Source organism: Elephantulus edwardii, unplaced genomic scaffold (assembly GCF_000299155.1).
Source record: "Elephantulus edwardii isolate Elephantulus edwardi_28Jun2011 unplaced genomic scaffold, EleEdw1.0 scaffold00214, whole genome shotgun sequence".
Classification (NCBI taxonomy): Eukaryota; Metazoa; Chordata; class Mammalia; order Macroscelidea; family Macroscelididae; genus Elephantulus; species Elephantulus edwardii.
Window position 1 is genome coordinate 3352808 of NW_006399964.1, and position 17009 is coordinate 3369816.

At 38.3% G+C, this 17009-nt stretch overlaps 1 protein-coding gene across 4 annotated transcripts in view; it reads left to right on the forward strand.

Moving 5' to 3' along the window:
* The window catches only part of CDC42BPA (CDC42 binding protein kinase alpha (DMPK-like)), a 418998-nt gene that overhangs the window by 284156 nt on the left and 117833 nt on the right, over positions 1-17009 (forward strand). For 3 of the 4 annotated variants that reach the window (XM_006897745.1, XM_006897747.1, XM_006897744.1), the window contains exons 13-14: positions 5371-5613; positions 5859-5969. In XM_006897745.1, the coding sequence (XP_006897807.1) occupies positions 5371-5613; positions 5859-5969 (354 nt within the window). The remainder of the gene's footprint in view (positions 1-5370; positions 5614-5858; positions 5970-17009) is intronic. The other variant, XM_006897746.1, reaches the window with a different exon arrangement.

The following is a 17009-nucleotide window of genomic DNA, read 5'->3' on the forward strand; positions in this document are numbered from 1 at the left end:
TTCTTTTTTATTTTATTAATTTTAATGAACATTTACAGAAATTTTGGATTTCCGCTCATTCATTCTTGCATTCTTCTCCCTGCCCACCCCTCCCCACCAGTTCTCTCCTCTCTCTGAAAAGTAAAAGAAAAATTCCTTCATTGGTATACAATGCCCCCCATTCCTGAGTACACTCCACTATGCAACCTTCACTCTGGACTCCCGTCATAGCCATAATAACCAATCATATATCACTTTTAAACTGTTCCCTCTGTCATCTGTTTCAATACAGTATACATAATTTATCCAATTTTTCTCAGTATTTCTTTATCATGCTTCTTGTGGTGTACTGTCGAGTCAGAACCGACCTGTAGGTGACACCCCACCCTACTCCCACAGGTTTTCAAAGGTAGTTAATCACACAAGAAGAGATTGCCCATCCTTCTCCCATGTTATCTTTGTTATTATATAAAGGATGGAGTCCTGATGTCCAGATTTATTATAACATTCTCCAATTTTAATAAGGTGCCTATAATTATAATCATTAATTCTTCTATTATAGTATTTTCCAAGTTTTAATATTTAAAATCTTATCAATATATTTTGAAAAGAGTGTAGGAAAGAGCTCAAAAGAGAGAGATTATATGTATAGAAAAGTTTAAATGATTTGCTTAACATTCTACGTGCTGTCGGTATACTTTGAAATTTTTTTTCTTTTATTTGATGTATATGCCCCTTTTGAAGCACGATAATCCTGCCATAGGGGATAAAGCATTATGTGCCTTGTGTATGGCCAATTCCACCTTTTTTTTTTTTTTTTTTACATTTCTCAGCCTTAGTAATTACTGCCCCAAATTTTATTTTCATAATTTCTTAGTATATGTATCATTGAATAACATATTACTTCATGTTTCTTGGTTCTGGAGCTCTGTAAAAATGGTATTGTGATGTATGTAGTCTTTTTAGATTTCTTTCATTCATTCATTCAACATTATGTTTCTAAGATTCGTTCATATCAGTGTTATCGTAAAGTTAACTGTGACACAGATCAGAGCTTGACTATTGTGTGCCTTTCTTATGATCTCTGCCATGCTCACACCCCTTGCTGTGGTGATCCACGTCCATGAGGTCTCCCTTTCTTTCAGAGACTCCCACCCCCTTTCCCACCATGATATTTTTCTTTAATCATGCCCAGAGGATCTGAGAGGAAGTTTCACTGTCCTTGCCTCAACAGATAGTGGCTGCATTTCCTCCAGAACAAACTTGTTTGTTCTTTTGGCAGTCCATGGGACACCTGATGCTCTTCACCAGCACCACCATTTACAGGCATCAATTCTCTCTTGCTTGCTCATTGTCCACCTTTTACATGCATGCGCAGCGCTTGGAAGCACCATGGTTTGCATCAGTGCAATTTAGTCTTTAAACTTATATCCTGTCTCTTTAATACATGCTTGAAGTCCTTGACAGCAGATTTACCCAATGTCTATTTTAATTGCAGTTGTAATATCATTCCCAAGAGCCCTTACAGCCTGGTGGTTAAAAAGTTGTATTTTGTCAACCCAAAGACAGGTGGTTGAAATCTATCAGCTGCTCCGAGAGAGAAAGCTAATCTCCTGTGCAATTTATCATCCCTGAAAACCTGCTGAGGGTTCATTTATGAGTTGGTTCCAACTCAAGGGTGATGATGAGGTGGTGTTAAATATATATAATTATGTATGTATATGGAATCCCACAAGTTAGCCAGTATTTTGTTTGCAGGTGTTTAGGTTGTTCTAGATTGCAGACTCTGACAGTGCTACTCTGAGCATTGTGAATCATGTGTCCTGAGACACATACTCCCCACACCTGCTTATACACCCAGTTAGAAATGAAACAAACGAACCATGTTGTTGCCATCATGTCGGCACCAACTCCTTGCTGACTTCTGGCTGGGTTGAAGAGACTGTAAGTGGCATGCCAGGAGATTGCCCATCCTTCTCCCACAGAGCAGTTGGAGTCACAGTCACTGTACCAGTTGACAACCCTCCAGTAGTTTATGCATAGGATTTCCAATGTTCAACCATTCTTTTTTATTACCAGCATTATTATTTTTTTAACAGTCTGGTGTAAGTTCATATTTTAGGTCTAAAATTGAAATTTTATAAGGATCTGAATTTTCATTTCTCTAATTACTAATTAATTATGACTCAATGGCACCTAACAATAGCAGTTACTACTGAGATAGTATATCTTTTTGTGTGTTTATTAATTAACCCTACTTTTGTGTGTATGCACAATACTTCTTAATATACATTGTAAACACATTTCTGTTAAATTAGTTCTTTTCTTTGTTAGATTGTAATCATTCTTGACAGTTTCTGATTTTGCTAATCTTTTGTCCATTATGTATATTATAGATGCCATGCCCCCATTAGTAAGTAGCAAGGCTTTACAGTTTTGTAAAGAATCATGATTAAGACAAGTTTTTGTTTTAATGTAGTCAAATTTATGTTTCTTTATTTTTAGCAATACTGCATTTGCTAGCTGGCATGAGAAATCTGTGGTGGAAAATTGATCATATGTTAGAATTTTTAAATTTAGTTTCATAATTATTTTTAATCCACCAAAAATTTATTCCTCTTATCTGAGATAATGGCCCAGTTTCATTTTTCTGTACTTATGACTAATCAGCTTTTCATTTACTAAATAGGCACACCTCTTCCCAGTGATGTGCAGTGTTTCTTCTGTCACAAATTTGCTTCTTGACACTATTCCTTATAGGGTGCTCTGGATACCTACTGGTAAAAAGCTGCAGTTCAATCCCAAAGGCAAAGTTCGAATCCACTCACTGCTCCTTGGGATAAGGACGAGCAATCTCCTCCTGTGCCATTTACTGCCCCTGAAATCCCACAGGAGGGTCAGTTATGAGTCAGTTCTGACTCAACGGTACACGACAACAATTCCTTATAAAATGATGGGTTTTGATTAAAATTCTATTGACTCTATATATTTGGCGTAGTTACACATTGAATCTTTAAGGTTTTGGTACCCATGTTTATCTGAGTAATCTGAATGTGCACATCAGGTTTATAGAGCGTAGTAGGTTAGGATTAGGTTTAGTTGTTAGTATTACATCTAGCAGATAATATGCCATGGTGCTGCTCTCTTGTACCTTAAATTTTACCTCTGGGAGAAAACAACAAACTTGGTACATAGAGAATCTAGTTTTAATGAGGGCAGTAGTTCAGAACCCTGGCCTTTCCTGGGCCAGTGTTACTGTCTCTGACACACTTACTACCCCCATTCCTCCAGTTAGTGTGTCAATCCATCTCATCCAAGGTTTTCCTCTCCTGTGCTGTTCCTCCATTGTTCTAAATATGATGTCCTTCTCCAAAGAACTAGTCCCTCCTGGCAACATGCCCAAAGTACGTGAGACCAAGCTTCAAAATCTTTGCTTCCAAGAACAGGTTGGCGTCACCCTCGACAAAATGGACCTCAAAAATAATCTGAGCATTTATATATATGAGAAAGCTGCATTCCTTCCACGCCCCTGTTCTGAGAGTGTCTCCTTTAAGGAAAGGATTCTGGGTCCTTACTACAGCCTTTTGGAACTAAATCATGCAAGTTGAAATATGACCAGAATCTTTGCGCTACAACACCCGATGTCTCTATGGCCCAAGTTTTAGCCCCTCCTTGAAATGTAAACACCTAGTGCCAGGAGGCAAAGCTCTTTGGGGTTTTCTTACTATCAAAATCACTCAAATTATTTTCTAAAGTTCGCTTGACCAGGTTCCACTTCTAGTAGAAATGTTTCAAAAAGATCCTACTACAAAATAAAAAAAAAAATTTCCTGTACCCATCATCCTTTTATTCATAAACATGGCATATATCTCCATATATTTAAAGACTTAAAATGTTCTTGAATAAAATTAGAATTTCCTTTGAAACCTCTCCTTAAATTCAGTCTTACATATTTTTAAAATTTTAAAATTTTGTATTTTAAGTGGCATCTCTTTAAAAATTGTTATCTTACAGATTTGTTTATGTTGGTTTTTTCCCTATCGATATTACTTAAGTCTCTTATAAATTTTAACGATGCAGTTGTGGTTTTTTGATTTTCTAAAAAAAAAAAAAAAAGACTTTTACCTTGTCCTTTAGGTTCTTCTTTCCTTTCGTTCTTTCCTTGTCTCTCTGCATTGACTGTGACCAGTGTTGAATAGAAGCAGCAATAGCAGACATCTTTGTCTTATTCTTGGTTTTAAAGTAGTCTTTAACCACTAATAATATTTCCTGTTATTTATCTTTAAAAATACTTTCTTATCACGTTAAATAAATTTACTTTTTCCTCTTGTTTTGCAGTTTTTAAAAGTCAAGAATAGGCATTGAATTAATGAAATCCAATCTCTATATTTTGTTGAAATTAACGTATTAGTGCTACCCTTTAATGTGTTGGAGTAATAAACTACAAGATAAGACATATTCTCATGCTATGCCTCATTTGCACTTGTGGGTTAAACCTGAATTATCTGTGTTTTTCTTCTAAATAATGACGTCATAGTATGTTGTTGTTGTTGAGTGCCGTCACATTACCTCTGAGTCACAGTGGCCCCACGCCCAGTGGAACCAAACCCTGGGCCAGCATTGTCTTCACAGACACTGCTGTGCTCAAGCCCATGATTTCACACAGTATGGCAGCCCTTCTTTGTTGAGGGGCACCCTCTCTTTCACTGGCCCTCTGCTTTATTAAGGATGATATGCCCCTCCTGATAACGTGCTCAGAGTCTCACCATCCTTGTTTCCAAGATGTCTATTTGGCAAGGAGTTGTTTTTCAGTGCTTTACATTTATTAGGGTATTAAACTTAAGAAGAACACTCAGAGTTAAGAATTATGATTCTCATTTTACATGTGGTAAAACTGAGCACAAGGCAATCAAGGGTACTTGCTTGAGTAACTTAAGCCCCTCGAAGTTACTGATTGCAATTTTCAGGTTTGACTCTGCTTTAGAAGGTGGCCCACACTTACATCATTGGCAATGCGGATTGTATGATTGGTGATCATTCAGTGCAATCGGGGAGAGGCAGAACAACTCACAGATGTTCACTGAATTTCATGCAGTCTTCGTTTTGAGCACTTATTCTGTGTTCCTATAATCCTTACTTATTTGTGGAAACTGAGATATTGATTAGAAGACTATATCATTAGCTACTCCTTCTCGTTTAGCATATCTGCATACAGAATTAAGAATATCAACATAGCACTGTGCCCTAGATACCTGTTTTGAAGGAGTCCATTTTATTTCCTTTTGATTTGAATAACTTTGGCTCTCCTTGAGTTCATATTGCCAAGTTGATGGCCAAATTTGGTGTCTGGCTTACAGAATTAGTAACTTAATTCTTTTTGCAAAACTGTAGGAACTAGTCCAGGCTAGTGAGCGATTAAAAAACCAGTCCAAAGAGCTGAAAGACGCACACTGCCAGAGGGAACTGGCCATGCAGGAGTTCATGGAGATCAATGAGCGGATGACAGAATTGCACACCCAGAAACAGAAACTTGCTCGCCATGTCCGACATAAGGAAGAAGAGGTGGACCTGGTGATGCAAAAAGTTGAAAGCTTAAAGCAAGATCTTTGCAGAACAGAAAGAGCCAAAAAAGAGGTCAGTAGTCAGGCACATTTTGTAGTGACTAAAGCTGCTTTTTTTCAGATTAGAGAAATAATATGTATTTCGTTCTTTACTTTTTGTAATAGAGTTCTATATTTTGGTTTGGCAATATTGTGTCAGATGAATTTGAACATCTGATTTTTCTTCCTTATATGAGGTAAATTTCCTTAGGAAAACATTGTTTTGTTTGAAAGCCCATAGCTAACAATGAAATGTACTTTTCTCATTTTACTTTAAAGCTGGAAGTTCGTATAGAAGCTCTAACTGCGGAAACGTCTAAAGACAGGAAGCTGCGTGAACAGAGTGAGCACTACTCCAAACAGCTGGAGAATGAGCTGGAAGGACTGAAGGTAGTTCTGGTGTCCAGTGTGAGGCTTCATTGTCTTCCCTTTAGACCTGAGAAGCGTGTCTATCTTCTCTGTGTGACGTGACACTAACTCCCTTCTCAAGCCTACTCTTTGATACTTCTCATTCTTACTACTAGGATGCTGATTTTAAAGCTTTTTTTTTTTAAAAAAAAAAGACAACTCACAGCAACTTCAGAAGACAAAGTAAAACTGTCTCTGTCCCATATGCCTAGTATTCTAGTGCTTAATGTGTTGGTTTACTAACAGAGAGGTCAGTAGTTCAAATCCATCAGCCACTCTATAAGTGAAAGATTGAAAAGTCTCCTCCTTTAAAAGATCTACAGCCTCAGGAACTCAGGAGACGGTTGCCTTTAGCAGTAGGTTTGGTTTGTTTTTGTTTGGTTTTATTATTGATAATCTTCATACGATAAACTTCCACAGCTTTCTTCTGCCACATTGTTGCTGCATTTGACCACCAGGCTTGTTGGGGTTTCTTTATTTAAAATAAAATTTTTATTTTACACTGATTTACCTACAAAAATCATATATATTGTTCTTCACACCAGACCTTTCCCTTTTCCTTTACCCACCGCACCCTCCACCCACCAAATTGTGCGACCCTATGTTTAATGCTACCGGCATCTTCACCCTTTTGCTTCCACCCTCCTCCGCTTGGATCCTCATATGTGTTCTACAATAATGGTCTTATACAGTATTTGTCCTTATGAGACTGGCATAGTTCACTTAGCATAATGCTCTCCAGTCTCTCCCTAGTTAGGTAGTAATTCACAAAATCATTGCTCCTGTGTATTATTCTGTTATGTGAATGTACCATAATTTCTCAATCCATTCCATTGTGGTTGGACATTTGGGCTTTTTCCATATTCTTGCAATGGTGAATAATGCTGCTATGAACATGGGTGTAAAAGTCTCCATTAGTGTCTTGGTTCTCATTTTCATGGGGTTTATTCCAGCCAGTGGAGTAGCTGAGTTGTGGAATTTCTGTGTTCATCTTTTTGATGAAGTGCCAAACTGCCTTCCAGAGTGTACCATTTTACAATCCTACCAACAGTGTATAAAAGTTCCTATCTCTCCACATCCTCTCCAACATTTATTATGTGCTGTTCTGTTAAAGTTTGCCACAGCTACTGGAGTGAGATGCTATCTTATTGTGGTTTTGCCTTGCATCTCTCTTATTGCCCGTGATTTGGAGCATTTCTTCATGTGTCTTTTGCCAATCCAGTTATCTTCCTCTGTGAAAATTCTTTCTGTGCTTTTTTTCCCCTTTAGTAATTGGGTTATCAGACTTTTTCTTGTGGAGGCCCTGTAGGATTCTGTAAATTTTTTTTGAGACCTTTGTCTAAAATTATATTGCCAGATGTTTTGTTGCCAGTCAGTAGGTTTTCTGTTTACCCTGTTGGAAAAGTTTTTGATGTGCACAAGGATTTCATCTTTAGGCTTTATTTAGCCCCTAACTATTTAACCACTATCCCACTAGCATTACCTCAGGAGGCTGATTGAGACCTCTTAGACATATCAAAGGAAAGGGAGAATAGGTATAACTGGGAGGAGAAATCTGTCAAAAAGGAATGAAAATAGTGAAGAAGCTCTGCCTGCCTAAGAAAACTGCACTGGGCACTCTGCCCTGGGGGGTGGGTAAGGATCTACAGCCTCAGTTGTATAGATCACTTAGGAGAGACTCATTGTCACTTTGCAGATGTTTATATTGGAATGTGATGATAATGTACATGCACTGAACAAGTTGCAAGAGAAGTTGCTTTGTACAAGTTCTTGTGCCTGTTCTGGAGGCTGACGACCTAGTTTTGACTCCTGGCAATTTGTTAAACTTTTTAATGTCTTAACTGTGTCCTTTGTAAAGCTCCATGTGATTGACTTTGTGCTAGAAAGACACGCATTCAGTTGTAAACTGATGCATCATAAATGCTCAGAAATTATTGTTGTTATGTACCATCAAGTTGGAAATGACACATAGCTGAAGAGATTGCCTATCTTTCTTCTGTGGAACAGCTGGTGGATTCAAACCACGTGCCATTCCCTTGGAAGCATACTTCCTTATCACTGGGCCGCCATAGTACCCTTCAGAAATTATCTATAGACAGTGACGCTGCTGGGTGGTCTAGTCTCAAGAGTATGTGCTGTAATCCCAAAGGCACATAGTTTGAGGCTACCAGTTGCTCCATGAGAGAAGGATGGGCAATCTCCTCTTGTGCAAAACTAACTGCCTCTGAAAACCTGCCAGAGAGAGTAAGCTATGGATCTGTTCTGACTAAATGACACCCAGCAATAACAACATAGGCAATGACTAAAGATGATAGAAGGAGAAATGATGCCTTTGAGCTGTGGTGCTGGAGAAGAGTATTGAATATATTGTAGACTGCTAGGAGAACAAACAGGTCCATCCTGGAGGGGGATGAAACCAAGCTGCTTTTTGTAGGCAAAGATTTTGAAGCTCCATCTGACATACACTGGGCATGTTACAAGGAAGAACTAGTCCTTTGAGAGGGATATCATGCTTAGAAGTGTGGAGGAACACCATGAAAAAAGGAAACCTTGGAAAAGATAGATTGGCCTAGTGGCTAAGGTAATGAGGGCAGGTGTTTCAGAGACAATGAAATTGATTGAGATAGAGCAGGGTTCAAAGTATATAGGGTCACTATGAGTTGGAGTTGACTCAGCAGCACATACAACAACAACATAATACTATCATATATGTCAATATGAGAAAATTAGGATTTAATTGACATAGTTCCTCAATGTTAAATTAATATGGCACCTTGTTCTTGCATTTGTTTCTACTGTTTTCTCTGCTCCCCATGCCTAGTTTGAGGTCTTATTCATCTAACAAATACAAGAAACCGTTTCAGTATTATCTTTAAAAGTCTTAGCTACTCCTGCTTCTGTGATGCTTTAAAATTCTGCTCATATCTCTTAACATTGCATTGATAGTAATTATTCAATCAAAAATTCAAGAAATATCTGTAAATCCATTCAAATGCAAATCTTCTCAGAGTACTGGATAGGGCTTAATCCTCCTCTAGGATAAGCCCCATGCCGTCTCCCAAATTCTGCGATTTTCAGCAAGCATTTTTCAGGGCAAATTTTTCTCTTTTAGTATGTCCAGTTACTGGCCAAGGGTGAAATTATACACTTTCAAGATCTATAAAGTCCACTTAATATTTATATCCTATATCTCAACAGTAAATTAATCAAAACCTTAATAATTTATACAATATATCTTAACATTATTGTATGAAAGAAACAGAAGCAGCAATATTAGTAAAGTTAAATCAGCAAAAACCTTAACACCTAAACCTTTCAAGGAATTCCCAGTTTCATCTTCATTCTCCACACTTATCTCATTTATATGCATATGAGACCTCTACCCTTTGCCTCAGGATTAATTAAAGTTGCTTAACTTCTTCTTCCCTTTTAGAAGAAGCAAAAGTAGCCATTTTAATTGCACTTCCCAAGCCTCTAACTTTTTTCTCTTAGAAAACCTCACTTTTCCTTGACTCTGGAGCTATTCCAGGAAATCCCACTTCTGAAACCAACTGTACAAAAGACCGAGGGTCATGTGAGGATGACTATATCTGACCTTTACTCACTTCACAAAGGGGAATTGTCCCTGTCAACAGTATCAATAACACAAAACCACTTTCCATAAGGTCAGACATGGCCCTGCACCTCTGTCTACTCATCCCAACACCAATTTTACTGCTTTACTGGGCCCCAAATCTGATGTGATAACTCACAGATCACACAGAACCATAATGGGGAAGTCAAAAGGCTATAATTCAGGTTGGTGGCAAAATATAATGAGGACAGCTTCCGAAATGTGCTCACAAGTTCCTCAGCATTGAGCCTCACTTGTGCCTCACCCTTGAGCCTCGCAGCTTTGGTATTTCAAAGTTCTCAGTCCTGCCAATATTGGCTCTCCCCTCCACAATCCTCCAATGAACTTGAGTGAAAAGGCTCTTAGATCTGGTTCAGGGTTGCAGCAGTCCCAAGGTCTGCTCCATCTCATAGCCGGTCTGTGGTTCTCCACTCTGGCTGCTATTGCTGTTTGCTTCTGTAAGCCCCAGTCTGGCTGGCACAAGAATCTCTGGTCATGAAAGACATTACATTCTCATGCTACTGCTTTTCTGGCAATGAGATTTCTCCTTTTCTGCTGCTAAATACACTCAATTTAATCGTCAGACTAGTCAATCCTCTTGTAGTGAGATTAACACATCCTATTTAAATATGCCCACCCAATCCACATGGCAAAGTCAGTTAATGGATGGGTAACAACAGTACCTTGACCCTCCAGTAGTTGGCTATTCACACAACCATCTCCCCACATAAACTCTTTGCTACTTTACTGAAAAAAAGTGTAAAGGATATATCTTAACTTGGCAAAAGGGTAGATATTTAAAAGTTGTGCAATAGATTTGTTAAATCGAGAATTGAATGAAGAGTATGGTGGAGTTTACCAGAATTCTACTTGTTCTCTGACAATTAATTTCAGTGACACTTAAAAACAACAATATGGTTTCTAAAGAATCTCAACTCAAATCTATGCTGTCAAGTAAATTTTGACTCTTAGTGAGAAACTCTCTGTTGGAAGAGACTGCCCATCTTTCCACCATAGAGCTGATAGATTTGAACAACTGGAGCCCTGCAGCCCTTTGATTAGCAGTGACTTCATAGTCTACGCCACCAGAGCGCCTTCGAAAGCTCATTCTGTATTATCATCTTCAGTACTATCAGGCCAGCTCCTACTCTCTTTCCAAGTGCTTTGAGTAAGTAAAATAAAGTATCATACAGTACAAACTAGAAGAAATATTATTTACATTTGAAGAGACTGAGACCAAGGGGAGGTAGGATTTTCTAGTTAGACTTGTTTGAATAACTTAAGCCCAGGTTTCTAGTTCTCAGTGTCATGTTAATAAAGCCCAGTAGCTTGCCTTTTATGTTTTTTTCTGTGATAAACACAGCCCCACTGAAAACTCAGAAGCCTTTGTTTATTTATTTACATGCTGTCAAAGTTACTTAATCTTGTGTCATGTATAAATTTTTATAATAGTGAAGCATCAATAAATAGTGTTGTTAGGTACCAGTGAATCAGTTTTACTTGGAACAACTCATGTGACAGAATAGCACTGTACCATAGGCTATTCTAGGTAATAATCTTTGTAAGAGCTGGTTGCAGGTCTTTGTTCACAGTTCTTTCTCTACAGAGCTTCTTAGTGGGTTTGAACCCACACCCTCTCAGTTAGCCAAATGTTTAACTTTTGGACCATCAGAGATTTCCTTCCTCAGAAAATAAGTTAGTGCATTTTAAGTACTTTGTCAAGAACCTGGTACATAGTACATAGGAATAATTTCTTAATGAAGGTTAAGTAATCTAATAATTTCCTTAGAATAGTTTTCCAAAAGTAGAATTTCCTTGACAAAAGATAAGAATTTTCATTTGTTATTTTAAATCATCACAATTAAAAAGTTGCATCAAGTATAATTTAATGACTCAAAATATGTATGAGTCTAAAATCTCATGAGAGGCATCTTGTATGTGTATAAATAGAACACTCTAAAAGCAAAGCCTTAATCCATTTTTTTAAAATCTTTGCATTTCTGTGGAATCTGCATTGAATTTTTCAAAACTTCCTTTTCAAGTAGTAGTCTCTTTAATTTTGGTACTGAGTAGGGCCATATGCCCAGAAGATGACATTCCTTTTCTCTGAAGTCTGGCTGGTGCCAACTGTTCCCAGGGTCTTGAAATATAGTATTATGTCAATCTTTACAGTGGATTTCAAAAAGCAGACATGATTGAGGAGGCAATTCTATTTATACATTGCCAGAAAAACTGGTGCTATTTCTGAGCCCACCCTGTAATGCATCAAATCACTTATTTGATGTGTTAAGACTTTGTCACTATCAAATTCTTGCTTGTGGATAGCCATTTTAACTACTGAGACTTCTACAGCTAATTATGAGTTCTGTGTAAACTTTACTTCCTTATCCAACAATATAAAAATATATATTTTAGAGTGGAAGGATCTACTAAAAATATGGAGAGTTTTTTAAATAACCTTTGAATGACCCAAGAAGCATCAAAAGAACATGGAAGGAGTACACAGAGTCTCTGTACCAAAAAGAATTGGCTGACACAGAAGAATTTCATGAAACAACATATAATCAAGAGGCAATGGTGATGAAGGAGGAGGTTCAAGCTGCTCCAAAGGAACTGGCAAAAAAACAGGTCCCCAAGAATTGCCAGTATACCAGTTGACATATTTCAACAAACAGGTGCTGCCCTGCATGTGCTCACGAAATTGTGCCAAGAAATCTGGAGAACAACTAGCTGGCCAACTGACTAGAAGAGACCCGTATGTATTCCCATTGCAAAAAAAAGATGATCCAACAAGAGTGGACATTATCAAATAGTATCATTAATATCACATGCAAGCAAGATCCTGCTAAAGATTCCAAAAACAACTGAAACAGCACATCAACAGGGAACTGCCAGATTTGCAGGCTGGGTTGGGACTGGGTTGTAGAGATCGTGTCAGTAGGAACATTATAGACGATATTAGATAGATCTAAGTTGAAAGCAGAGCGTACCAGAGGAATGTGTGTGTTTCATTGACTGTGCAAAGGTATATGACTGTGTAGATCACAACAGATTGTAGCCAACCTTGAGAAGAATGAGAATCCCAGAACACTTGATTGTGCTCATGAAAAACCAATACTTGGTCCAGAGCAAGGAAACACCGCATGGTTCGAAATCGGGAAGGGTGTATACCAAGGATGCATCCTATCATCGTACCTTTTCAATCTATATGTGGAACAGATCATATAGGAGGCTGGACTTTATGGGGAATAATTTGGCATCTGGCCTAGTGGAAGACTCATCAACAACCTGCATTATGCAGATGACACAACCTCGCTGAAACTGAGGAGGACCTGAGGCATTTGCTACAAAAGGTCAAAGGAGTGCAGTCTTCTATATGGATTGAAGCTCAACATCAAGACAACAAAGATTTTCATCACTGGGTCAGATGGCAGCATCATGATAGATAGAAAATAAAATTAAATTGTCAAGAGCTTCAGCTTGCTTGGATCCACAATCAGCGGTCTTGGTACCAGCATCCAGGAAATCAAAAGACAAATTGCACTAGGAAAATCTGATGTCAGGCACTTCTCCAGAGTACTGAAGAGCAATGATGTCAGTTTAGAGACTGAGGTGTACCTGATCCAGGCCAGGGTCTTCAAAAGTGCTTGCTATGCATCAGGGAGCTGGACAGTAACTAAGGATGCTAGAAGAAGATTCAGTGCCTTTGAGTTGTAATACTAGAGAAGAGTATTGAATATACTGTGGGCTGCTAAGAGAACCAGGATACTCCTTGGAGGCAAGGATTTTGAAGCTCCGTCTCACATACTTTAGCCATATTTCCAGAAGGGACCAATACTTGGAGAGAGACCTCATGCTTGGAAGGGTGGAGGAACAACACAAGAGAGGAAGACCCTGGATGAGAAGGACTGACTCAGTGATTGGGGTAATGGAGATAAATGTGTCAGAGACAATAAAATTGGCTCAAGATAGAGCAGGGTTTAGAGCTGTTGTATAAATTGGCGTTACGAGTTGAAGTCTCCTTGATGGCACATAACAACAACAACAACCACATGACGGAATAATGCATTTTATTACATACTTTTTCATAAGCTTATAAGATTTAGTTGACTTCAATAACTGCAGTAAACACTTTCATATTGTAGTGGTTTAATGTTGTCTGCCAGTATTTTGACTTGCTTTTTCATTGATAGCAGCAATTAATAAGAATCTGTAATTTACATTTTTTTGGGGCCGAGATCTTTATAAGGTTTTCGTTTTAGAAAAGTAATTCCTGTTTATATGTGAGTCAGACCAACCCCTAGTTGACCATCCACTGGCTTTTCAGAAGCTGTAAATCACACTGGAAGAGATTGCCCATCCTCCTGCAAAGCAGCTGGTGGATTTGAACTGTTTTCCTTTGTGTTGGGAGTGCAACTCCTTAGCACTAAGCCACGAGAGCTCCCTAATTATTTTTTTTAAAAAAAAGAAAGCTAAACAGAAGAGCAAACTTAAAGACTTTTAGGTGCCTAGAAATATGAAAGAGTCCAGTAAATGAGAGAGAAATGTTCCTGCAGCCAGCTGAGGCATCGTTCTCCGAGGTGTTCAGGCGCTCCTGCTGCTGTGTCATCTCAGCCTGGGCACTGCTCTTCCTGTCTGACTGCACAAGTGCGGAAAAGCACGGAGCAGACTTTCCCTGGCATGTGGCAGGCATTTCTTAAGTATGTGTTTGCTAAGCAGTTGAATATTTGTACTACCCAGTTAAATAATGGACAACGCACAGCCATTCTCTGACTTGTATCTGGGTTCCTCTTAAATGGCATACTTTAAATGTATACAAACCAGTGAACCCTTGTTTCCTCTTTAAAGCAACTACTGTTACCAGCTTTTCTAAAGACGGACTTTGGGAAAGGACACAAAGTCCTCAGCTCCTGATTCCTTGTTTTTGTGAAACCAAACACACAGGTTCTTTCCATTTTCAAACTTTTACTGCTGACCAACGTTGGAAAAGAGAGTGTAACAAAATAATGAATTTAGAAAAGTTATAACACTCCAGAAATCTTAAACTTATAATCCCTCATCTGTATGTTACTGCTTATTATCCTTTCAGCCAGAAATTTTAGACTTCACATTTTCTTTTTGTAATAGTATATTTATATATATTTTTAAGTGAATATTTATATTTAAATAGAATAAAAATTATTTTCTATATTACTATTATTTGTAACATTAATTACTAATATATAATTACTGTATAATCTGTAATTATTCTATATAGCATTAATTATATATAAAAATTTTTTATACAATATTTAATTCTATGTAATTATGTAGAATATATAATTATACATAATTATATCTATATTTATAGCTCTATCTGGTAACCAAGTGGTAAGAACTTGTGCTGCAATCCCAAAGGCACATGGTTTGAATCCATAAAGTGTTCCTGGGAGGAACATTGGTAATCTCCTCCCATGTGATTTCCTGCCTCTGAAAACCCACTGGAGGGTCAGCTGTGTATCAGTTCTGACACAGTGGCACATAACAACAGCAGCAGCAACAACAACAACAACATCTCTATTTAATGGACTTAAAGAAATTCTTCTTTCATGTATTTCTTATTGGTATATTGGCAACTAATTTTGATAGAGGTGTCTTTCAACAAATTTCTTTTCCTTCTTAGACGTCTTTCCTAAAAGCTAAATCTTGTAGATTCATCCTGGCATGCATTTGAAAGAGACAGTAGTTTAGATCTTTGTCATTTTTCTGTAGGCTGCAACAAATGTACTTTCTCTTTTTACACATTCTAGCTCTGCCATCTCCTCCTCCAACTTGATTTTCTAATAATAAATGTACTTGAAAAGGTTTCATTGGTTCATCACAACGTTGGTGATTTTTGTTATTGTTTTATGCCATCAGGTCACCTGTGATTCATAGCAACCCTGTGTACAATATCTCTGAACTCTGCTCTATCCTGAACCAGTCTCACTATCTTTGAAAAACCTACCCCATCCCACTCACTGAGTAAATCCATCTCCTCTGGAGTTTTTCTCTCCTGCTCTGTCCCTCCATTCTTCCAAGCATGATGTCCTTCTCCAGGAACTGATCCCTCTGGCAACATGCCCAAAGTATGTGACACAGAGCTTCAAAATCCTTGCCTCCAAGGAACAGCCTGGTTTCACCTATTCAGGATAAATCTCTTTGTTCCCTTTGCAGTCCATGGTATGTTCAATCCTCTTCTTCAGCACTACAACTCAAAGGCATCAATTCTTCTTCTCCCATGTTTGGTCATTGTCCAGCTCTCTGACACATAGCAAGTAATTGCAAAGACCATGCATGGCCTGAATCAGGCACACCTTAGTCTGCAGACTGACTTCATTGCTCTTCAGCACTTTTGAGAGGTCCCTGACACAGCAAGCAGCCTTCCCCAGAGCAATTCGTTTTGGTTTTTTTTTTATTTTATTTTCTGACTACTGATGTCAAGAGTGTTGATTGTGGAATTGAGCAAGCTGAAATTGTTAACAACTGACAGAAATTCTTATTACTGGACTAATTGGCAACAGCATAATAGGTGGAGAAGAGATTGAAGTTGTTACTTCACTCTTGGCACCAGCAGTCAGGAAATCAAAAGATGAATTGCACTGGGAACATCTGCTGTCAGGGACCTCTCCAGAGTACTGAGAAGCAACTGTGTCAGTCTAGAGGCTAAGGTGCACCTGATCCAGTCCATGGTCTTAAAAATTACTTGCCATGCATCAGAGAGCTGAACTAAGAATGACAGAAGAAGAATTTATTTGAGTTGTGGTGCTGGAGAAGAGTCTTGAACTTTCCATGGAGAACCAAGAAAACAAATAAGTCTGTCTTGGGGAGAGTAAAATCAGGTTTCTCCTTGGAGGCTAGGATTTTGAAGCTCCATGTCACATACTTTGGGCACATGGCCGTGAGTGACCGGTCCTTGGAGAAGGACATCATGCTTGGAAGGGTGGAGGGACAGCACAGGAGAGGAAGCCCCCAGATGAGATGGATTGATACCAGAACTGGGGTAATGGAGGTGGGTGTGTCAGTCAGTGAGACTGGCTGAGGACAGGGCAGGCTTCAGAGCTGTTGTACAGAGGGTCATCATGAGTCACAGGCAGCTTTACAGCACATGACAACAACATGATTCTGCCAATTGGCCCAGTGGTGATGCAGTTAGATTTTTCTTTCACTCTATACCCCATCAATAATCCAAAATAAATTATAAAATTTAAATGTAAAACAGGAAATCGTATAGGTACCCAGTAGAAAATTCATGGAAGGGGCAAAAATTACTGAATAGATAACAGAGAGAGGGAAAGGACAGATAAATATATAATCTTACTGTGAAGAAGATATAAAACATAACAGACATAAATCTGAAAAACTCACTGAAAAAAATACTTTCCACTATG